We start from the raw sequence: 25533 nt of genomic DNA on the forward strand, positions 1-25533 counted from the left end.
TGCCAAATTGATACAAGATGGTAGAAGATTAGGGGTTAATTTCTGATTTATTTTGGAGCTTGGTATACACAGGTGTAGCACATTGCTTATGTAAAGATCTTAACTATAGAGTTTCAGGATGGAGAATCCCAGAAGCCAAAAAAGTCACCAGTAGTCCTACAAACTCTTAAGAGAAATTAGCAACATCTTCCTACTTGAGCATTCCCTACTTGTGTTCCATCTGCATGCTGCTAACTCAAGACTATGGCACTGAGGCATCAATTTGGAATTAATCTTGTTGTTCATAGTTTTCTGGTAGTCATTCCCAAGAAGCAGAAATTATGTCTGCTTTGCATGGAAAAACCATTGTAAAATGTGAAACAATTTCATTTATTTGAATTTTGGAATGCATTTTTTTCCCCTCAATAAAGAAGAGTCAAAGCTTCTACTGTTCTCTGCTGTGAAAACGAATCCAGATGTGAGCAAGGATATTTGACTGAACTGTCCATGGAAGTTAGGGATTAATAATTTATACAAATGGGGGCCTTACAAACACACAACATGTTATTTATGATCCAGTTCACTTTGTTACTTGCCTTCCTGTGAAATGGGTCAGTTGGGTCTATAATGAAAACTAACCACAGTGAAAAAAGATTTCATCATAGGTGGCCAAATTCTTCGCTTGGATTGAGTAAACTACCAGAAAATGGGGAAATGTGTACACTTTTTAACAGTGTGGATATTGCAAGCTATGTGTTGCTTCTGATGTCATGCATTCTTATTTACAATCAGTATCTGAATACATTGAAAAAGTTAACATTATCAATATTTTGAATAACAATATTTTTGCAAAACTCTTTAAAAATCCTAATTGAACAAACAACAGCACCTCTACAACAACTGGCCATCAACATTTTTTTTAAAAAATTATCCATTACTGCTATTCAACAGAAATTATTCTTGGTTTTCTAAACATCCATCTTATATTGTTGATGAACCAATGATCTGATTCAGTGTAAGGCAGCTCCATGTGTTCATGGGTGCGAGTTATTTCAAGCAAGGACAGTTCAGGTGATGCTATGTGACTGAATCCTGTTTTGCTAATATTCCCAGATTTTCACTTTGCTGAGCAATAGGATGCTAATTTTCTTGCCCCTTCTCTACATGAAAACGTGCTCTGTTCCAGCGACCAAAAATAATCACTTGAGAATAACTGGAGAAAGAACTGAAGCCTATTTCATAATGACATAGTCAGGAAGTGTGAATCAGATGTCTCCCCTTGTTCCATTCCTCCCCGCTCCAAAGACTTCCAATCTTTCTCAGGTTGCGTTATATTGTCTTCCTTCACCGCTTTTCAGTATTATGAAATACTCTTTGCATTGCTTCCAAGCCTGCTTAGATCATCCGTGCTTTCAGGGCTTGGGCATGGGTCAGCAGGGTGTATTTAAACACCACACCTCAGAATTTATTACTTCAGTATATATTTTGTAGTCTTTTTGAAATTCTGTTTTCCTTGGAAAGCAAGAGAGCTTTTGCACGCAAAGAGCAGGAATGTGTTATTATGATAATGTTTCATTCCACACACTTCCATTCCTGCACTCAAGTCCTGCCTTTGCTTCAAGCCACAAACAGCATTAATGGCAATCCTGTACAGTTCAAGAAAAAAAAAGCCTCTACAGAGTCTCAGAATCTTCAAAGTTTCTTCTAACACCTTCTTCTGGATCAATGACTTTCTCATACATTCAGCAACATGCAGAATTTCCTTCCAATCACCAGACAACACTTTCCTAGGGCACCAGTGGTAGAGCTTTTCTTTTGCCACAATATTATTTTTCTGGGTACTGTCCTTATTTTCACATCATAAAAATGTGTCTACCTTGTTAAGATAAATCTTGCAGTTGACACTTTGAACCTCTAGAGGGCTCAATCGACCTTCCCTTGCAATCTCCCCTTCCCCCATGTTGTTATTCCCCCTCACAGTGCATAGGTTGACCAGCCAGAGAGCTATCTGAGAATGACACTCAATATACCATATGCTCTCTGGCCGCCCATCTGTGGGGCTGAATTTTATCACACAAGCCAATCAGTCATAACAGAGGCCTCAGTGTGGGATGTAATGTTTGATATTCGTCCCTGCCTGGCCATTCCTTCAGTGAAACCAGAGCAGAACCAAAGTATCCATTTAACCTCCAGTCCCCAGAGGCCAAGCAGCTGCAGGGGAAACAAATATTTCATAGCACTGGATGTTCTTACACTGTTCTTCTGGCTCGTGGGGTCTGCTGAGTCAAGGCAGAGCTCAGGTCCCTGCAGCAGCAAAATGTTTATTTTGACTTCACTAACTATGAGTCCCCACTGTTGCCTGCAGCAATGATTCCCAAATGTTATATCACAGCCCAAATGTGGGTTGGCAGGCTATCTGAAGCAGGTTATATGGGTGACAAAGGGCAAGGAGTTACAGCCTAAGGCTGTAATCCGCAGGAATTCCTTCTTGGCAAATGACAACATTCCACTGACAGGCCCCCACAATAACATAATAAGGGCTAAATACAGAATAGTGGCCATTTCCACACAAGCCACTGAAAACGTTTGCAAAACATTTTCAATTCCCCCGCTTTTTGTTCACACTCTCCCCCTTGATACGCTTCCTGGCCACCATTTTCTGATTCTTGCGTTTTGTTTTGACTTTGCCATGGATTCGTAGCCTTGATGCTTCAAATCCTTGTGCTGTGATTCTTCTTGGGTCATGTCTTTTTTAAGCTTCAAAGATATCACCCTCCACCCCCCAAAAACCTGATGCAACAGGTTTTTTAGATGATGGAGCAAGCTCAAAAAATGGCACCAAGGAGGAAGTCCGGGGACTGCAGAGAGGCATGGGAAGTATTTTAAAGACATGCACACAGCAAGTGAAAACATTTTGAAAACGTTTTCAGAAAAAGAATTGCTAATATTCAGGATGCATATAAAATGTTTTGAGGCTGGAAACCATGTGGAACTCCTCAGAGGAAACATTTTATTTCCTGCCTCAAAACTTTTTATTTTAGTTGTGCAGAAAGGGCCAGTGTGCTCTATTTCAACAGGTTCATGGATACTGCAATCCAGTTTTTATGCCTATAATCATCAGATATTTTTCAGAGATGTCTCTCAGAGATGATATACTTAGTTTATGGTGCCTGGCTTCTCTTTACCTAACCCTATTGTCCCTGTTGTGAAACTGCAGCGCAATGTAATGTGAGCAGCATCAATGCCACCTAAGCTTGAGTGGAATGTCTCCTAGGAACCCACAGCCTGAAGCCTCCTCTACCTATGTTCCCACATAAGCTATGCATGAACAGAAGAAAACAAAGATGGGGATCTAACTTCACTCCTGGCTCACCTTGAATTAATACTGAGACCACATTCCTGTCTTTAAAGGTTACAGTGATAAAAATAGATGATTAGTGCAGAATCAAAGGCAAACAAGTAGAACACCTGATATGGCCCTGCTCATGCCAATCTCAGTGGGAATACTGACTGTGTGACACTGTACCACACAGTAGATGGGAAAGAGAGAAAATGGTCAAGATCGGAGAGGCTAAAGTTAGGAGGAACCTTCATTAGGTTGTATAAATTAGAGAGAAGGTTCATTTTAATAGAGATGTGACAGTAATCTTAATTGCGACTGATGTGAGAGAGTCCAATAGGCAAATTCGTCTGTCAGACCACCTTGTTTCTTCCTGTGTACCTTATAAATACCAAAAAGGTTCCTCACTATTACCAATGAATCAGATATAAGCCAACTAGCTTGTGATCCTGATGGCAAAGGGTGTGTGTGTGGAAACACACTGTTTAGAAAGAGCATTACTGTGGTATACAGACTCTTCGAGAACCAGCCCAGGAGGATCCTAACTTGGAATTTGTCTTCTTTATATTTCTCTCATCCACTAGATTCCTAACAAAGTATTTGCAATTCAGATACCATTCTGCTAATATGGAGGAAAGTCCTGAATTTTGCTTTCCTCCGCAGATTCCACATGGAGGTTTTTCTCCATTGTTTTTGTTTTGTTTTCACATGGTATCTTTCATTTCTGTGCATGTCATGAACAGCCCATTTCCCCCTATAAACTCCACATTTTAAAAAGCCTGAAAAAAGATTCCTCACCTGGCAATGTTGATACTGTCTTTTTCATGTGTCCAGAAGGGAAACTACACCTTGTGTTTGAATGAAAGGAAATGCCTCTTTTGCCCCCTTCACCTGCATTTTCACAGTGAGCTTCCGGTGTATTGATGATATCAACAAAACTGAATTTTTAAAAATTGGGTGTGTGTGGGTGGGTGGGTGGGGGTTCAGGGTGATACTGTTACTACATTTACAGGGTGATACTGTTACTACATTGGGAGCAGCAGTGACGTAGTGGTTAAGAGCAGGTGCGTTCTAATCTGGAGGAACCGGGTTTGATTCCCCCGCTCTGCCGTCTGAGCTGTGGAGGCTTATCTGGGGAATTCAGATTAGCCTGTGCACTCCCACACACGCCAGCTGGGTGACCTTCGGCTACTCACAGCTTTTCGGAGCTCTCTCAGCCCCACCCACCTCACAGGGTGTTTGTTGTGAGGGGGAAAGGGCAAGGAGATTGTCAGCCCCTTTGAGTCTCCTACAGGAGAGAAAGGGGAGATATAAATCCAAATTCTTCTTCTTCTTCTGCATTACTTGACTTTTCCCCCAAAGCAGTAGGTAGCCAATTTTCAATATAGATGACTGCAGTGGGACCCCCTGTGCAATTAGTGTGCAATTAGTGTAGCCAAATGATTCAAGTATTACATTACTCTGGAGCAGCACCATGCAAATATGTGATTTTAGAAAAAAGAAAAATGCAGTACTGCACTATAGTTGAGCAGAGGTATACCTGCAGTACGTAACAAAAAGCTGGATGGAGACTCATGATGGTGGCATGACAACAGAGGGAAACCATGGCTAACAAGAGTTTTTCAAAAAATACTTTTTACACTACTCTCTGCTGCAAGTATGAGTTGGGCAACCACTGAACACCACAGGAAAGAACCTCTCCTCTGGAATCAGCTCTTATATAAAATAATGGTTCTGGGAGGATAAAAAAGCTAGGCTTACCACTTAATAAGCTCTCAGTTAATATAAGAACCATATCCACTTCCCAACACCTTAACAAAATCTGTAGGTCAGTGGAATGTTGTTTATGGTCTGCCTCAGTTAAACACACGTTGGCCTATGCTGGACTGAGAGGCTCTCCTCACAGAAAGATCCTGTGTCTGCTCACTCATAGAAAGCCTTTTTTCATAACAAAAAAGATTGGTTACCAGACACTGATTTGCAGGTATTATTAACCCTGTATGAGGATTATAGCATTTATCATGTTCTCTCCACGTAGCTAATAACTATTTTGCTTTCCGAAGAGTTCCAGATTTTGTTGGACACTGGCAACTTTCTGAAGATTGGACTTGAATTCTTTACATGTAAAAGATCTTCGATTTGTCATTTTGTAACTCAGCTCAGTACTCCCTCTCAGCTCTTACTCTCACTGTAGTTTTGTCATAGATCCTGAAGTCCAGAGAGGAGAATGCCATAGCTATCTTCTTCTAGAATTTATGTAAAGCCATGTCTTGCCATACACATCAGCTAGCAGGGATAACTACTGAGTGGGCTTTTGACCCCTACTGCTTTCTACTTATCCCTTCAGGTCACTGGAGGCAGGCTTGAATCGAGGAGACATCAGAGTGTAGGAAAAATATTGCATTAGAAGGCAGACACATGGTTGGTGGACCTTTTCTTCGGCTTGCTCACCGACATCTTAAGGGGGTTTCTTCCATTGAAAAGGCAATTTGCAGGTTTCATATTTGACATCCTCCAAATTGATGTTTCAGAGTGGAAACAAAAGCGGTCCAAGTCAAATTAGCCCTCCTTGGACAAGGAAGGCACTGATGAATCTTGCCCAACTGAGATAGCTGACCCAAATGTTGTGAAAGCAAATATATGATGAGAGGAAACAGAAGGGATCCTCCTGAAATCTGGTGCTTTGGGGTAAAGTGAGAGTCACATTACCCTCACTTTAGGGCATTTCTGTCCTAAGTTATTCTGTTTAATGAACAAGTTCTAGTCTATAATAAAAATCCCCAGAAAAAAGTTGAAATGAAAAATTACATCTTGTCTTGTCAGCACCCACTCCTTCCTGATACATAACTAGGTTGGCAGGATTTGGTATTTTGACAGCGGGATTTGGTTACAGGATTTGGACAGGATTTGGACAGTGGGTAGTTACAGAGCTACAGATATATTTAATAACAGATCTCATCTATTTCCTAGCTAATTTCTGTAATCCCAAGTTTAGGAGGTACAGGGTGCTTCTGCAGGCAAGCTGCCTCGCTTCAGCCGCAAGCTTCCGTTCCAGCCTCGGGGACAAATGTTGAAGCTGCGGATACTGGGCGATTTGATCCCAGAGTCTTCAGAGTCAATGGACACATCTGAGTTGGTAGGTGAACTAGTGGTATAGCGCCTCACCGGATAATGTATTCCCATCATGGGAGACTGCAGGGGACTTTTGATGGTTGGGGAACAGTTGTCCAGATTCTTAGGACTAGCACATGATGATTTTCTGGTTGCACTTGCTGGTGTTGTGAAGATCCTGTGAGTATCCATGACTGAGGGTTTGGGAGATGGTGCTGGATTCCTGTAGCTCATAGAATGGTTGCCCAATGTTCTCGGTCCATTACTGGATGCTGCATTGAACACTGTTGCCCCACTGCTGGCAGGCAATGTGAAGTACTTGTTCCCATTCATCCGCACTGCTTTTGGAGATTGTAGTGGGCTTTTATAAATGGTGGAATGGCTGCCCAGCAATCTGGGGCTATTGTTTGATGATGCACTATCTTGTGGTGGTGTAGAGGATGTGATGGGGAGAGAGACACGTCTGTATCCTTCCATTCTTGTTGGCTTGGGAGATTGTAGTGGGCTTGAGGAATGAGTACTTGTGTTCTTAGGACTGCTGCCTGAGTATGACACATTGGCAGAGGAGGCAGGGGGAGTGAAGGGCCTGAAACTATCTATTCCTGTGGCTTTAGGAGAAGAGCTCTTCCTTCTGGCAGCATTGATGATGTTTCTGGCCAGCATTGCTTGCATCTGACGGCTGGACTTGGGATCAGTTTCCTGTCGAAATGGGGACAGAGACCTTTCACTCCAGGAGGGAGACATAGGAGGTGGGATCATGACTGCTTGAAAAGCCTCCATCTGTCCTTCCTCAGGTTCTGATGTTTGGGCTGTACTTATCCAACCATCCAGACTGATAGGCTGTTGAATCAGTTGTGGAATCCACGTTGGGGAAGCAGGGAGGGACACTCTTCTTTCCTGTAAGGGGAACAAATATAAGGTTAGCAATCTGTCCCTTCAATATGAAAGTACAACTAGATCTATTTTACAGTGTTAAATAGACATTGTAAGAGGAAACGTGGCTCAGAGAGCAGGCCCTCTCAGTTCCTTTCTCAGAAATCAGTTCCTCTTTGGGTGTTGCGGGCCAGACACATGACCTCCCTGTAGTACCATTTCCTGATAAGTTCAGAATATTAAATACTGTGAAAGTTTATATAATTGTGAAAGTTTACATAACTAAAGAAAATGAATCAGAAAGGGCTTTAGAACAAGATGGAGAGAAATAAATCCCAGTAGCCTAAGTATTATGTTACCCCAGTGTTTTGTAAACTGCCTGTGAAAATGTTGCCCTATAAAAGGAATCTGTGAAAATGTTAACACCTGTGGAGGCCCTATCTAGTAATGGCTCTCACACAAACAAGTTTCTTCTTCCAGCACAGGGATTTCTGGGAATAGCAAGGAAGTGACAGTGGGCAGCTCCAAGAACCAATGGAAACTCTATGGTTTTACCATAGAGTTTCCAGTGATTCCTAGAGCTACCTTGTCCTAGAGCAGTGGTTCTCAACCTTCCTAACTCCGCAACCTTTTAATACAGTTCCTCATGTTGTGGTGACCTCCACCCATAAAATTGGTATATATAAAATAAAAAAGACTGTTTTCCGATGGTCTTAGGCGACCCCTGTGAAAGGGTTGTTCGACCCCCAAAGGAGTCCTGACCCCCAGGTTGAGAACCACTGTCCTAGAGCTACCTTGGACATCATCAAGACACCAGCAACCCCTCCCCCCACAACAACCTTGCAAACAGAACTCCCAGCAGTTACTAGGCCTTGCTTGGCATTCTAGCCCTAATCCCATTCAGAACTCAAGATCTAAGGGATAAAACTTGTGATTTCTGTTTTATATAGGTAGACATCTCTTTATGAAGGTGTTTTTTCCATATGCTTTTGAGAAGGGCTAGATGTCATATCTGTCATATGGAGGTTAACTATAATAGTTTCAGTGAAATCATTTGCAACAAATGTGTTTGTATCCGTGCTACTGAAGAATGTTCCTGACAGCAGCTGCTGGCGGTTTTGGGACTCTCCAACTCATCAATTGATCCACAAGCCAAGTTGTGTTACATGGTTTGCCCCAAATATTGACAGGCTGCTAATTAGAAGTTGTTTCAGTTGGTGTAATATCTTGTGGCACAGTTGTCCAAATGGTCTTGATGAATCATATTGAGATTTTTCCCTCAATTTTGTGAAAACACAATGAATGGTGTGTAAGTGCCACATGGAGGCTGGTGAATGCACATTGTAATGAATCGTGTGTGTGTGTGTGTGTGTGTGTGTGTGTGTGTGTGTGTGTGTGTGTGGAAAGTGAAAAACAAGTCACTATTCAGAAACTGTTTGATAGAGAAACAGGGCCATCCTGAGCAGAGTTACAGGACTACCCAAATGATCTGCTTCCTCAGTGTACAGAAATGAATGGGCATCTGCTCAACTTCCTACTGACAGAGAAAACCGAGCAAAAGCCAAAATAGGTAAATGTGAAGATCATATCATTATTCTACTCTATGCAAAGCACACAATGAATAGGGAAATTCCCATGGCTTCATTAACAGCCGTACAGCATCACACCAAATGCATCCTAGAGGTCACAGTGGGTGTTAGGGGATAGTAGGTCCATGAGAAGCAGAATAAATAGGAACATATAGATACAGAAAGACCCCCCCTCCAACATAACACTTGCTCAAAAGAATGTAAGGATGTGTATCTGTGAAATGTCAATGAAAACAAGTAACAGTTTTCTTACATTCCTGCCCTGAAGTTCCATATATCTTCCCCTTTCTTGCACCATAGGATCTTATAACTTGGAAACATTACGAAAGAATTGGTATTGTCATGCTTGCTTTACTGTTGAGAAGTAGATTCCCTGACCTGCTTCCAATTTTCTGGCAAATGCATTCCAGGTTAGCATAGCTTGCAGCCATCATCAGAAGTAAATAGAAAGAGTGGAAGTATTTAGGACAGCAGTGCAAAGATTGCCAGTTATAACTTTTGTTGTTTCCTTTGCATGGCATTGATATACGCATTACATGTTATTACTGAGGGCACAACTAGATGAAGTACTGGGTCTCTGAAAGGCTTATGTGTGATCTTTTGTGGAGTATTTTAAAGGCAAAAAGCAGCTGTATAGGCACCCTATTTTGATTGGGGCCATGATGTAATTAGGGAAGAGTTTAACCCTCCCTTTCCTACATAGTTTTACCTATTAAAATTTCCTAAGTTATGATTTATCCTGGAAGGCTGGAGGATAGAAAGGATCCTTCATCCTCTTCTCTAGTTAGATTGTAAGACTGGGTGGTTAAGTCAAGTTTTCAGAGTATTTCCAAGCAGACCACAGTACAACTTGATTTCATCTTCAACTTAACCTTAAAACACAGGGACAGCCATTCATCACACTCAGCATATCTGATCATAATGGCTCCAGTTACTTCTTTGGATGATGGCCATATGTGGCTTTAGGTTCAGAAAAGTGGAATTAATTCCTGTCTGCACATCATAGTCCCTCTGTTGTGCCACATTTCAGTAAGATATTGGAAATTTTAGGCTCAGTATCAGGAGAATTTGACAATGTTATGAAGTGTAGTATAAATTGTAATAGGGAAGTAGATTTTCATTGGAGTTTGTTCCTTTCCCTGATCTATAGTGAATCCTAGCTTTCTACTGAAGGTGGATGACATGACCAAAATTGACTTCCCTGCTGCATGTAAATCCCTTTCTTTTGGTCTCTGTGTTTTTCCATTCATGCAATAGGACCATAAGTGGCTTACTAATACCTTTTGTGGCCAAGGATTACAAGCTTTTAGTTCAAACTCTGTCTTTTGCCTCAAACTAGATCAGAGTAAAAGGAGCTCACATGAATATTGCTTCAAATTCCCTATTCTCTGTGGAGAAGAAGAGTTGCTTTTTCTCTACTTCAAGGAGTCTCAAAGCAGCGTACAAATTCCTTTCCCTCCCCTCCCCACAACAGGCACTTTGTAAGGTAGGTGGAACCGAGAGAGTTCTTAGAGAACTGTGACTGGGCCAAGGTCATAAAGCAGGATTCATTTGTAGGAATGAGTAAAAGAAACCCCAGTTCTCTAGTTTAGAGTCTGCCACTATAATGTGGCAGTAAAGAAAAGGAAATTCATACCCTGCCCCAAAAAGTAATGCAGACATGAAACACTTCCCAAACCAGATACATTCCTCAATTACCTTTTGGCAAAAACCTTCATATGCTCTAAGCCAGGGGTAGGGAACCTGCGGCTCTCCAGATGTTCAGGAACTACAATTCCCATCAGCCCCTACCAGCATGGCCAATTGGCCATGCTGACAGAGGCTGATGGGAATTGTAGTTCCTGAACATCTGGAGAGCCGCAGGTTCCCTACCCCTGCTCTAAGCTAAAAGCCAAAATTCAATAAAAGATAATCCCCAAAGCACTCCAAGCAAGGTGAATGAGTGTTCACATGTGCATTCACATGCGATATTAATCATCTGTAAGATACTCAAAAAGCACCACAACAGTCACACTAAAATGTACACTTGTCAGTTGCATCAGTCATGGTCATGCTTTGGAGGGATTCAAGTGCTATCCTGTACATCCACATTTATTGAAAAATAAGCATGGATTTAACAAATATTTATGAAATATATTTCATTTGTATCCTGTCTTTGTTTCAGTGGGCTTATTTTTAATTATAGGCCTGCCAACCTGTAGTTGGGGTCTGGAGCTGTCCTTGAATTATCACTTATCTCCAGACAACAGGAAAAGTATCTCTGAAAGAGGGCAGCTTCTATGGCATCTCATTCCCACTGTGCTCCCTCCCCACCTGAAACTCTGACCTCCCCAAGCATCCCCCCCCCCGCCACAAATTTCCCAAGAATTTCCAATCTTGGAACTGGCAACCAAACCTACATACACTGTATTGGTTTCTATGCTTGAGCATTAAATACTTCTCTAGGAATCTGTTGTCTGCATATGCAGGAATATATGAACCAGTTGGGGTTGTAAACAAACAAACAAACATTTTGGGAAAGAGTTCTAGCATCCTTCCTCTCACTTCTACTTTGTTCCTACGACTTACCTTTCCTCCCTCCCCCACTTCTGTCCTTCTCGAATTGTTGCTGCATATCCTCACTTTCCCATTTTCTCATTCCTGCTGTTCTGATTCCACACGTTCCTTGCTCCAACCTCCCTTTCTCCTACTCCCCTCTCCAGTGTCTTCCTTGCCACCTGGCTTGCTTCAGTACCTCCTCCTTTCCTCTAAGCTACAGCTTCTTCCTTCTCCCAGATGACAGCAGCGATGATTGGAGTAGCAGTCAATCTAAACCATGCGAGCAGCTCTACCCAGTAAGTGGTGAATGTCTTGGCAATATAGGCTGTTCCACTGCCACCACAATTGGCTCGGTAATTGTCCCATACAGTGATGGCAAAGTTGGCAGCAGTGCTGAATGACACTATCTAAGCTTTGTTGCACTTTTCCCCTCTGAAAGCTGTGTATCTGACCCTGTACAACTTCTGTATAGGACAGCTCAGGTAGCCATATTTATTTCTGACAAATGGGAATGCTGGCAAGTCATCCGCCTTTATCCATAGCAGTAGCCTCTCATTTTGTAATCCATTTTCCAAGGGCTTTAAAAATCATGTTGAATTTGTGTCCTGAATCTCAACTGCAAATTTTCTCAGCTTTTCATTGAAAGGGGAGGGACTAAAAAAAGCAAAACTATCCTGCTCCATGTATTGTCGAAGGCTTTCACTGCTGGAATCACTAGAGTGCTGTGGATTTTCTGTGTCCAGCATGGTTTATCACATGTTCTGCTATTGCTGATTTTTCTGGGCACAGAATGTTATTTGAAAACACAGAAATTCTGGACCATATCAGACTACACAGAGAAGTCATTGAAATCCACAGGCACATGGACAATTTCAACAGAAAGGAAGAAACTATGAAAATGAACAAAAATTGTCCAGCTGAAATAATCTGCAATGCCTTTCATGTGCTTCTATTCATGTCTGGGTGCTACGTTTTGTGGTCCCCATGTAAACTTGTCCATAGCTGCAAGGTACGTGGTAGACTCCTGCAGAAGTTAGAGGATTCCTCTTATCCTTTGCTAAATGTAAATGAATTTTCTTGGTGGTTCTGAAGATCATTTGGAAGTTATGTTTCTTCATCAGTTTCCCTATTCGATCAATGATTCCCTTGATGTATGGTAAGAACACCTTCCCCCTGGGTAGCTGTTAATCTTCATTCCTGTGGTTTGTCTTGGTCTTGCAGCTCTTCTGACGTCTGTAGTAGAGTAACCATTAGCCTGTTTCAGCTGGAAAAATCAGCAATAGCAGAACACGTGATAAACCATGCTGGACACAGAATGTTATTTGAAAACACAGAAATTCTGGACCACTCTGACAGCCGCTATGTCAGACTACACAGAGAAGCCATTGAAATCCACAGGCACATGGACAATTTCAACAGAAAGGAAGAAACTATGAAAATGAACAAAATTTAACTACCAGTACTTAAAAATGCCAGAATCAAGACAATGGTTAGTGAACACCACCCAGACACAGGATACTTCTCTGCAGGAAGCAATTAAATGAATTAAAATGCCAAGCAACTGCTATGCAGATGCTCTATCTAACTGATAATGCAACTTCAGTGTTACATACATATGTGAAAATGGGTGGATTCCACTTAACACATGCAAATTACACTTGCAAATTGCACTCTTAACACTTTCAACCAATGAAAAATGGTTCTTTCTCCCACCTTGGACATTCCACGGGTATATATACTCCACTTGCTTTACTACCATCAGATCCTCTGAAGATGCCAGCCACAGATGCAGGCGAAACGTCAGGAGAAAATGCTACTGGAACATGGCCATACAACCTGGAAAACCCACAACACTATCCTGCTCCATCTCCTTGGTCAGGTACATCTACAATATTGTTTGTTTATCATCTTCCATTCTGATTGTGAGAGTATTGAGCAAAGTCTGAAAGGGTGCTCAAATGCCATTTGATTGATTCTGATAAACTGGTCTACAGTGTATTCCGAGAGTATTAAGTGTTGCTTATGAAACAATACTGAAAATGTAGAGGAAAAAGCACTCTTCAATACACAAGTGTGTTAGCCTGGAGATAGTGGAATAAACAATTGCTTTTATATCTCTGTTCTGTTGTAGGTCAAGCAATTGGAATCTCACCCTCAATATTTCTTTTATATTTTAAACCCAACTGTTGAGAAGGATACACTTGGCTGATTAATGTTTCCTTGGGCTTTGGTTCTTTGGGTGTTCCTTTCAATGGCTTTTAATTCTGAAAAGCATGTTTCAGTAATTGGCTCAACCCTTCCACAGGAAGAGACTGAGAACTCATCCAAATTTATGTTGCTGGAATCCAGCCTAGATTTGCAGCTTAGCTAGATCCTTTCTGTAGCAAAAATTAAGCAGTCGCATATGTCTTAGCTTCTCAGCAAGTTGGAAAGAATATAACTTGGAGGGGGGAGGGAGGGATTCTCTACCAAGGAGTGAAAGAAGTTGGCTGTAGCTGTACTCAGCAGGAATGACATTTAAAAGAAAAAGGTCAGAGAAATAACTCCTTCAGACAGCATGTTCTTTCAGAGCCCATTTTCACAACATGATATTGTAGCCAATTCTAATGCTGAAATTTACTATTTTAAAATATTTAGAGGCCCCCTATAACCTGCGGCCCTAAATTGTAGTTTACTTAGTGAGTGCATAAGTCCATCTCGGCTTCCCTTCGTACTGCCAGGCGACTCTTTCTAAGATAAGTGTTTCCTTTTTGGAGGATGGAAGCACACTGGAAATAAGTCCTTACTGGAGACTCATAAGACTAACAGCACTTCTATAAAAAGCTTTCTGTACATTGTTTTGTTTTAAAAAATAATTGTTAAAATAAATGGATGTTTGCACAAGTATGGATTCAAACAAGGATTTCAGAAGCAAATGGGAGGGCATGCGTACTACAACTGGAATGTGCAGCAAATGTCTCTGTCCAAAGACTGCAGCATAATCCTGTAGTTTGTGTGAAGATGATACCTTACATTATTTCAGTCAGGGCTAGCATCAGCCAGGGCCCGTGGATTCTGGTGGGGCCAATGCTGCTGACTTCCTACTCACACATCTATTCTGATGTCTACACTCACAGCCTATTTGGGAGTGCTTTTGTAACCCATGCCATTTTAACATTGATTGGGAATTGATTATTTCCTTACAGGCCCAAACTGGAGAAAGACCTGCAGCAGCCATAGCCACCAAAGAAGAACAGATGGGGAAGAAGCAGCCCTGCACTTCTAATTAATATTTTGGACTTCCCTCCCCCCACCCCCACCCCCACCCCGGGCCCTGCTTCTTTTATTACAGGGAGGGCACTGCTGATATCTGTTATTGTTCTGAGTACCTTTTGTGAAGGGCACTGAAAATTCTATATAGCTGAGTGGTGCTATATTCATAGCCACTATGATTTAGTTTTAACTGTTGTAAAGTTGTGTTCATATTTCAACATTAAATATTTGTTACTCTCTTGAAGCAAATGTCACATTTGTTTAGCAAGCCACGAGGTGCTGTCATTTTATTAATTTTAAAATCCCCCCATTCCCCGCCCCAAGTCTCCAATAGAGATTCATGTAGCCAGAGATCTGCTAGGTTGCATGTTATCACCTGTGCCTCCTGCTGCATATTTATTTATTTTTATTTATTGGATTTGTATCCCGCCCTGTCCCTGAAGGCTGCTGGAGAAGGATATACCGGTAGTGCACAAAGCATCAGTGTTTCTAGTGGTGATGGCTGTGGTGCGCCTAGCTGCACCCACCAGCATGGGCACCTGAAACTCCAGGTGGTGGGAGAGCCTGTCTGCAGGATGCGAAGGCATGTGGGTAGTCTGTCTGTCTTTCCTGTACATTTATTTCCCACCAATTACCAAAGTCCCTTGGTAGGCAAAAAGGGAAGCCTAGTAGTGGCTATGGGGGGAGGTGCACACTCTCTGACCATGGCTTCTCAGCACCTGGAACTGGCCCTGATGCTGGAGTTCATAAAAGAAGGCTTTGCTCTATAAATACCCAGCTATCTCATAGCACTTACCCTGTAATTTTCCTGCCACCTTTTTAACTTTCCCATCTCTAAGCATGTGATATACCCAACATTCTCTGCAGGCATTTGTCCTATAAATCAGCTGATGTTGTAGAGCTTTCTGTCATGTCTATACAAGCTTCCCTATGGAACTTAAATAGCAATTACCAGGTACAGTTTATCCTGACTGCTAGGTAGCCTGTACATCCATTAGTGTGCTATAATTTTTCTCACGCACAAGTTTTCCGTGCAATATTTTTCTGTTGGAGTTGAACCTGCAAGACTTAAATCAACATTCAAAGCACTATTATACCAAATGTAGATGTGGTACAGAATATGGAAGAATTACTGCATGTACTGTTAGCAACAAATGCATGACTGAGTAATTTGAACCATGTATTAAAGCATTAATTCATGAGTCTTTCAGTGCTTTGTGGATGTTCCTGTCTGGGGATAACTTGGATTCTAAGTGATGCAAGCAGAATCATAACACAGGTGGATTCCACACAGGCCAAATATAATGGGTGTAGGACACTATATAAGCTGTTTTTCAGGGGGGGGGGAGGGATTTTGCACTGGTCCCATTACAAAATGAGTTTGGCCTGTTTTATTCCCCTCAACCTGGGATTTTCAAAGATCATGAAACCAGTGATCCTTTTGCACAGTCCCGGGATGGAGGTCGTCCAGTGCGAACACAACAGGCAGGAGATGCTTAATTTTCCTCCCTTACACTTGTTCACTTAAAGTTGTGCGCCATCCACTGTCAGGGAGAATCCACCCACCTGTCATTCTATGCAGGTTGCCCAGCAGGTTGTGGGCAGATTCTCTGAGCCCCTGACAGGGCAAAAAGTCCCCCAAACACATTTTCTCCCCATGGCAGCGAGTATGACCGATCTAAAGCAACACGTGCATTATTGCTCAGCCGTTGCAGAGAGGTCTTTTTTTCTTTTGCACGTTGCACATGTGTAGCTACACAGGTACAGCCAATTGTATTGTGGGATAATTGGCATGGCTGTGGGGGTTCATTTCTGTATGCCTGCGCAGCTATGCATGTGTTGCAGGAAATTAAAGGCGTGAAAGCAACCCAGATTGTTTCCATGGGCTTCAATTGCTCCCTGAATGGGTGAACGGCACACATGTGAACAAACAAACAAAAAAGGAAAACGGGTTCCTTTATAACTACTGCAACCGATTATACATATGCTGTGTAGAATCCACCACAGAGGAGGGTCACTCCTCTGTCTCCTTCCTCCCATTGCAGACCCCTGTACCCCCTATCACAACACTGTGTTCCTGTGGGTCAATGGAGCCTCAGGATCAGTGGAGGGAGGAAGCAGATGTCTGCAGTAAGAAGGAGAATTGGCAAAATTTCCCCAATCCTCCTCTGCCAACAGAAATGCAGTGATGCACAGGATATCAATTTAGGATCCAAGGCAGTGTTTTCAACTTTAAACCCCTTCATTGATGTATTGGTGGGAGGATTTGTCAGGCAGCTTAGCAAGATGAGAGAAAGAGACAGGCAGGAAGAGAGAGAGGGAGAGAGAGAGAGAGAGAGAGAGGAGGATACATCTACCACTTTAATTTACTTGTGTCATATATTTGCATTCTAATCTGTCACTAAATAAAGTGGTTGATCTGAAAAATCATGGGGTATACCAAACAGAAAATGGAGTGCAAAATGTTCTCAGTGAAGGGTTTGAGAGGTTTTGCCAGTTTGTCTGATCCTGAAGGTCGTTTTGCAGTTCGCTTGCTTCTTTCAGAAAGAATCATCCTTTGGCTTGCAAAGTAACTTGTGTGAATGAAGTACACATTAACCTAAAGGCATGTCCATAAAGACATATGTACTTCTGTATCCAGGGTAACAGGGAAATTTAGGTTTCACTACATAGCAATTTCCCATCTTTTCTGAGGATCCTCCCCTGTTTACTTCACAGAAGGGAATGATCATCATGCAGTTTGCATGGCCAGTATTTTCAGTCAAAATTGGGCAAAATGATCCCCAGTCTTTATAATCTTAAATCAACAGCAAAAAGAGATTATTTTTAAAAATCTAAAATTTTCCAGCTGTCCAAGCAGGCATAATTCACATCTATACACAATGCATGGAACACCATCTTGGAAGCATACGTATGAATGTACAAAGTTCCATTTCAAACACAGGTCCAAGGTGAAAGCTGCAATACTCAAAACGCTATGGATGGTGGTAAGTGAAACAATTTGGAGGACATTTTACCCAAGTCCCTATAGAAGCTAGTCGATTAATTTTTCAATAGTGAGTCTAGTTCAGCCATTGTAGGGGTGTGAGGAATCTTTCCCTTCCACAGAATGGAATCACAATATCAACCTACAAAGTAGTTGTCACTAAAAATCTTGCTAACTGGGGGAGTGAAAACATTTACGGAGTAGCACTCCATAATATTTCATACTAAACTCCATGTAAGCATCGAAGGCCTTTGATGCTTTGGAAGAAATAGTGGCAATGTTATACAAGTGGTTGGAGAGTGAAACTAAGACCAGACAGACCTAGAATGAAATCAGGAAGCTTATTGGGTGACCTAGGACTACTCACTATATCTCACCAAACCTGGCCCACCAAAATAGCAGAGAAGTGTGTCTTCTGTCCTGAGCTCCTTGGAGTAAGGTAAAGGTGCAAGCACTGGGTATTACTGACCTATGGGGTAACATCACATTCCATTATTTACTAGGCAGACTATGTTTACAGGGCAATTTGCCATTGTCTTCCACAGTCATCTGCACTTTACCTCCAGAAAGCTGAGTACTCATTTTACCAACCTCAAAAGGATGGAAGGCTGAGTCAACCTTGAGCTGGCTAACTATAACGGACTTCCATCACGATTGAACTCAGACAGTGGGCAGAGCTTTTGACTGCAGTACTGCAGTTTACAACTCTGCGCCATAGGGCCCCTGGAGTAAGGAAGATATAAAAAATCAAATCACAAATAAACTCTATATTTAGAGAAAACAGGCTCCCATATCCCCAGCCTACACACTTCTGTAGCTAATGTGTGGTTCTGGGTTGTCTGATCTTGCTCACGGATAAGTGACCAGTCCAGCAAAAGTATTTAGTAATGCCTCATGTGTTACTCTCAAAAGAAGATGGAAGATTACATCTGTACAACACTAGGCCATAGACTTGATTATGGTGTTCTTCATACAGACCTGCACAGCTGCTTTTATTGGTCTCCTAGAAAACAAAATCTGAGGGCAGAAGCTAAGGTCAGATTGGGGCCCTGGACTTATCCTGGAATTACAGGCTGCAGGGCATCACAACGCCTGTTCAGCTTCTTCCCCTCTCCAATCTCTACTGTCCCATGGCTCTGCCACCAATCTACAGGAATTTCTCAATGTAGAGTTGGCACCCTTAGCTAAGGCAAAGGAAGGTTTTTCAATATTGCCTCTGGCCAGTAGAATAACGTAGCAGGGAGCTGGTTTTTGAAGGAAGACTTCTGACATAAAGAGATCATTTACATTTAAATTCCAAAGGAGGCTGAATCTGAGTCTCTTTATTAATGATAGTGTCAGCTCCAAATATTCAGTACCCTTAAACAAGAATCATAGGAAAGAGATTCAGATATAAAATGTTCAATTTGAGGTTTGCTTTATTCTCCTTGTTTCTTAGTCTTTTAGGACATGCCCTATAGTTTCTTCCAATCTCCACAAACATAAGGTTCACAAACTTATTGGATGAAACACAAAATTTCTTTACAGTTTTATCAGGAAATATTGAGTCATGGGGGTCCTATTTTGTACAGCCCTGATATCTGTTTATATTGACTAGTGTAAAAAAGTCTCTTCTGCTAAAGAATACTTTTACCTGACCTTCTCACATTTTGAAAGCTAAGCAGGTTCACCCTAGCCAGTATTGAGATGGGAGACCACCAAAAGAATACCAGCATCACTATGTAAAGGCAGGAAATGGCAAACCACCTCTGAACGTCTTATGTTTTGAAAACTCTATGAGGTCACCACGTCACCTGTGAGCCTAAGATCTGCCTGCAAACTCCAAAACCTTCACTGCTTGCAGTTGATAATAGAACTTCAAAATCAGCTTAGTCCTCTGAAAACTCACTAGTATGCATCAAACACTAAACTGTTTACTGAGCTACATGTATTTTTGTGTTAAGTTTGCTTGGAGGTGCTATTTTTACACATTGTAACAATTATATTGTGTATGTTTTCATAACAACCAGCATAGGCAGGATACAGTGGCTCCATAAGTGAACAGCAGAAGTCTGTTTAGTCTCAGAGGGTGGACTTCCACAGTTTTTCTAGACCCTTCAAGGAAGAGGAGGAGGAGGAGGGTCATTCTGTGGCCCATGGTCATTGCAAAACAGGGAAGGTTTACCATCATTGCTATGCATTAAAGACACTTGGAAAGTAGCCGTGTGTGTGTGCATTGTGTGCCCCCCTTTTCCTTGTCAGTGTTGTTGTAAAGAGGAAATCATGAAAAAGAAGGAAAATGCATGAAAAAGAAAACACAGTCAGGATAGGAATAGATAAAGCCAGAGAGGATGCTGTCCGAAATTAAAGGCATTCATTGGTGAAAAGGGCATGTGCCTTTTGGGGTGAGAAGAGAGTAGAAGCTCCAAGGATATCACGACGAAGTCTCTGAATATAGACAGTGTAGAGAAAACATGTCTTGCAGAGCACAGGAGAGATTCAAAAGGCATAGCAGAGATGCAGCCAGAGAGTCAAAGTCCATAACATTTCTGGGCGTGAGAAGAAAGAAGGCACTAGACTTTTGTCCTGTTTCAGCCAAGTTTTTGCTAACAGTTTTCTAGGACTCCTACACTTGGACTATGTTTATACTCCTATTGTGCACTGCATTCACATGCTGTTTATCTTTCTCTTTGGAAACTTGATCTACACAATGGATCCAATTGCACAGGTTCTGCTAGGACTGGCCCAGCAAGGCCTATTAGATTTCACAATGGTAGGTTTTATGCTCGAATGAGCTTCCACAGCAGATCATTGCTCCAGAAATGCCTCAGAAAGTCCCTGTCTGTTTGATTAAACTAAGTATCTTTTGTGTACAAGTGTTCTTGCCCACCAGAGGCTGCAATATGACTAAAGTATAGGCAAGCTGCATTTATATTCATAACCTGCAAGCTGTCTTCATTTTGCTTTAGGTGTTTTTTTTTTTTGCACATTACCAATCACCAGTTAAACATAGTCTTGGCCACTTGAAGAAACTCCTGTACACATACACTTTTAACATCATTACTTGTAGTAAAAAGAAGGTTTCCACACCTGAGGCTCAATTCCTGCATCCTTGGTGGAAAAAGAAGGTCTTGGAGCTTGGTAGACCCCTTTAGCTCTTGGAGACAAAATTCTGGAGGAATATTCAACAGATGTGCCTGTTGATGCTCCAGTAGCTGTTGTGATATTTCGAGGTTCAGGTACAGTTCCAGCAGATGGAGCAAAATGACCCGGTAATGGTCTGCTTGGACTTGACTGGACAGGTAAATAGAAAACAGGTGAAGGTGGCAAAGGAGATGTTGGGCAAGAAGCCTGTCTCATATAGCTGGGCTCAGGAACCACAGGCTTGGGTGGTGGTGCGGCTCTTGGTAAAGATCTTACTGGATCTTTGGCTGGGGAAAGGATAAACAAGGAAGATTGGAGCTGGTATGGCTGTTGCTTAGAAATTTCCAATTCCTTTTTGGAAATCTCGCTCTCTGTCATGTTGCTGTTGTACAAAGGTACAGGAGGGGGAGCTCTTGGAGATCTCACTGGGCTTTTGGGTAAAGGTTGGAAGGCCATAGGGGACAGGTGAGTCTCTGAAGCATATTTCCAGGAGGGAGGGAGGGAAATAGTAGGTGAAGGTGATCTGGCTATATCAGGGTGTGATGGGGACTCTATGATGTATTTTTGCATCCTTGTCTGTCTCCTGGCAAATAATTCTGCTCCCTTTCCTCTTGCCTCCGTTAGGTTTTGGTTGGATTTTATCTTAGGTTTCGGTTGTATTCTTGGTGACCTTAGACATGAAGACCATTCTGGGGCATTATCTGCAGTAGCTGGGGTTAGACCATCTAATGTATTTTCTGGTAAAAAGTTAGAGGCCTCTGCTCCCAGAGCAAATGGTTCATCCTCAGGAGTTGTTCTTCCTCTCTGCTTTTTTCTATTATCTGCTCTCTGGACTAAGTTCAAGAGATCGGGATTTGGAGCCACCTTTGGCTTCTCCACAAAAGTAAACATGGACTTTTTGGCTGCTCTGCGGCCGATGGACTCCTCCAGAATGCCTGATTTAGTTGGAAGTGGTTCTCTATCTTCTTCAGAGGGGGGTCCTGGTCTGCTGACTTCATAGTTCACTACTTGTGGAACGGAGGCTTTCTGCTCTTCAGTAGGATACAGAGCTGAATAGGCTGGAGGTGACCTGACTCTAGTTACTGGAGGAGGACTGGAAAATGTTTCTGCATAGGTAGGTGGTGGAGGAAGCTCCACAACAGGGCTTTCCTCTGCTGGTGTATGAGTTGTAACTAACGACTGAGTCCCAAAGGGTCTTGCTGTTCGGTTCTTCACAGGCATTGGCTTGGACAAAGTCAGGCGTACTTCACAGTACTGCTTATTATTATGAGTCAGAGTGTCCTTGGGCTGGCTGTCAGTAATTAGAATGGATTTCTCTGTGTCTGTAGTGGGGAGATTTTTCTCGTTTTCAATAACTGCCATATCCTCCTCCTTGTTAAGAATCTCTCCATTCTCCTTCCTGTCAATAACTGTTTCACTCAACGCCTCATCAAGAACATTATTCTCCCTGTCAATAACAGGGACATACAATTCCTTGTCAAAGGCATTGTTGTTATTCTCACTACCAATAAGCAGTAAATATGGCTTTTTATCAATAACATTATTTTCGCTGTCTGTTTGCAGTGTAAACAACTGCTTTTTAGGGGCGGAACTATTATTCTCTTTATCAGTGCTAGGTAGGTACAGCTCCTCATCAACAATAGGTGGCACATTTTTCACATTGTCAATAACTGGTGTGTGTTCAACAGCAGGCAACTTTTCAAGCTCACTGGTGGCAGGTTCATGCACTCCATTAGTTGAGACAGTCTCTGTATTCTCTTTTAGGTACACGCTGAGAGGGATTTGTTGAAAGTCTTCTGCTAGAATCTCCTCAGAAGATATTGTTGTGTTTGTTATAGAAACAGTCTCCTCATTTTTTATTTTATTCCTTTGAGGGCCCTCCTCAGCCAGGCTCTCCTCATGTTTCTCCATGCTGCCTTTTTGTTCCCACAACCCAGAATCTTTGATGGAGGAAAATCCTTTCAGCTCCCTGTTGTCACTTAAGATCTCCTTCAAATGGAGCTCTTTCCCATGGCTTGGAATGATGTGGTGAATAGCTTTGGAGCTGATCTCTGAAGCTGCTTGTTCCGTACTTGTCTTTGTGTTTTCCAAGGTAAACGCATTCACTCGCTGCTTGCGTCTGTGAAACAACAGCACGCCTTTGGAGTTAGAATTGGGTGGGGTTGTCAACTGGGCAGCAATTCTCTGGCTCCTGGCTTTTGCTTCCTTCAGCTCTTTTTCAGAAAGACTCGCACTTCTTGAAATATCTGAGGAAAAAGAATATGGCAGACAATGTTAAAAGTGGAATCAAGGAGTCCTGCAAAGCATGGTTTCAGCTCTCTTTCTCACATATACATGCATGCAAAACCACTTATCTTCAAAGGATGACATCAGAATGCAAATACTTCCTCACTATTTTTGTGTTTTCATAAAAACTTGCTACTTAAACTACAATGGAGACATCTATATCTCAGTCACAGGCGAAAGACCTAGAGGGACATGGGGTCACCTGGGCGCACACCTTTCTATCACGTGGGGGGTCTGTCATATGGGGGGTGCAGGGAGCAGGAATAATACATGTAACATATCCTTCTTATTGATTGATTGATTGGTCTTATTTATTTATTGGTCTTATAGACCACCTTCCCCTGGAGGGTTCAGGGTGGTGAACAACCATATAATAAGCCAACATCCATATAATAAAACAAACAGAGAGATATGAAAGTATTTTACTATTTCTATAAATAATAATGGTAAAATAACAGTAGAGCTAGCCTACAGTACTCACCTATCATGTACTACAAAGACGTGCATATAAGAGGCCTGACACTTTGAAGAGTTTTCAAGGAAAAGCAAATACTGTATGCAGGGCTAACTGAGAACAGGATGCATGACTTCCTTAAGTAAACAGGATCAAACTGATGGAGGTGGTTTTGAAAGTGTGTCAGGAGGTATGTGGCAACTTACTTTCTCATCCTCCCCTGTCAAAGGATTTAAGGTTGGAACTGGGGTTGCCACCCTCCAGATGAGGCCTGGAGATCTCCCACTTACAGTTGATCTCCAGAAGACAGAGATCAGTTCCCCTGGAGAAAATGGACTCTATGGCCTTATACCCTGCTGAAGTCCCTCCCCTCCTCAAATCCCACCCTCCTCAGGCTCTACTCAGGGCACGCTGCACAGTTGCCTGGGGGTTCCATGAGCACAGGGGCCCCATGCTAATCCAAGTATGTTATGACTTGCTGACAAATAAATACTATACTATAAATATTTGCTATTGAAAAATGCATATTTAGCATATGTTTTATTAAAGATAATGGACAATATTATTGTTAATTTTTTAATGATAACAGTGGATAGTAGCATTTGACTCTGATTTAGTATCAGTCACTTTTGCAACCACATGTGCATGTATGTGTATGTCTCTCATGCACTGTTTTGTCTGGGGGCTTATAATGCTGTTAAGATGGCCCTGGTTCCTCTTCCAAAATCTCCGGGTATTTCTCCACCCAGAGCTGGCAACCCTAGTTGAGAAGGAAGATCCTGAAAACTTGTTGAGGAACCCTAATATTCCCCTGCTTTTTATGTCTTCCTATCCTAACTTTGGATTGTTATGATTTGTATTTTCTAGCATTTATTTTATTTCTCATTGGAAATCAATGAGCAGAAACAGAAGATGCCATAGAAAACAGGGGTCCTGAATATTCAGTTGAAATTTTAGCAGATACCATGCTTGTCATCTCTGCAGAAGTTACAAAAGTCACCCTTTACTTGCCAAAATTTAAAGGTACAGCAGTCCTTTTCTCTACTGCAACTAATCACGCTAGCAACATTTGCAGAAATGTTGGGTTTGAATGACTCTGTTCACCAAGCTCTGTTAAGACCCATCATTTCAGCAAGGCAAGGTTTCTGGCATATTTAAGATTCAAAATGTACTCTTTCTGATACTAATACATTCTGATAATAATACATTTTTTTTGCCTTGCAAACTAGGAAGTAGCAAACTACAGCAAGAAGGAAGCCATTTAAAAAAGCAAATCATAAACAAACAAAAATCCCTTACTTGGTGTTTTTCTCCCCAATTTTCATAACCTTCAGATAAAGCAATAATGTTTCACTCATCCCTGGTATAAACCATGTGACAATCTAAAATTAGTCTTATATGGTGCAAAGCTTGGGGAGTGGTCAAGGAAGGGGAACTTTAAAAAAACGATTATCAGGAAAATTAGAAGCTGAAGAAAGCTAAATATGTATTGGAAAATCTTTCCTTCTAATATAATTAAAGCGAACAGACAACAGACTATGGCAGGAGCCTTATGACCATTTCATTAGGAATTAAGGATAACTAATTGGTTGCAGGGGTCTGGTAGCTGCCCTCAGTGGGTAATTGGTCATTTCCCCACCCCCACCCCCCAGTTTCTACTCTTGAGACCACCACAGTTTGACACTGCAGTTTCGAGAGTGGAAAATCCCAGAGTTTCCAAACTTACTACATACAAGAACAATTTTGTAAACAAAATAACATGGGGGGAAAAAAAGTCCCTGGGAGGTTGTGTCCCTGTCTTGAATGCAGTTTTACTTTGTGATTACGAATGACTGTATGTGAAAGGAATTTATTGAAAGACTTCAAAAGGTTTCAGGTTGCAGTTCATTTGGTTTCAAATGCCCTGTATAAACATGCTGCTAGCAGGAAATTGGCCAGGTCAAAACTGTCTCACAGATCTCCCCTTCTTTTCAGAGGGTTGGCTAAGCATAATGGGCCGGGT

General features: G+C 41.9%; 1 protein-coding gene across 2 annotated transcripts in view; it reads right to left on the reverse strand.

Moving 5' to 3' along the window:
- Nucleotides 1-4543: 4543 nt before the first annotated feature.
- The window catches only part of SYNPO (synaptopodin), a 93013-nt gene continuing 72023 nt past the window's right edge, over nucleotides 4544-25533 (reverse strand). For both annotated transcript variants that reach the window (XM_048489791.1, XM_048489792.1), the window contains exons 3-4: nucleotides 20738-23037; nucleotides 4544-7327 (exon numbers count right to left, since the gene is read on the reverse strand). In XM_048489791.1, the coding sequence (XP_048345748.1) occupies nucleotides 6311-7327; nucleotides 20738-23037 (3317 nt within the window). In that variant the 3' untranslated portion in view covers nucleotides 4544-6310. The remainder of the gene's footprint in view (nucleotides 7328-20737; nucleotides 23038-25533) is intronic.

This window comes from Sphaerodactylus townsendi, linkage group LG03, assembly GCF_021028975.2.
Source record: "Sphaerodactylus townsendi isolate TG3544 linkage group LG03, MPM_Stown_v2.3, whole genome shotgun sequence".
Taxonomy (NCBI): domain Eukaryota; kingdom Metazoa; phylum Chordata; class Lepidosauria; order Squamata; family Sphaerodactylidae; genus Sphaerodactylus; species Sphaerodactylus townsendi.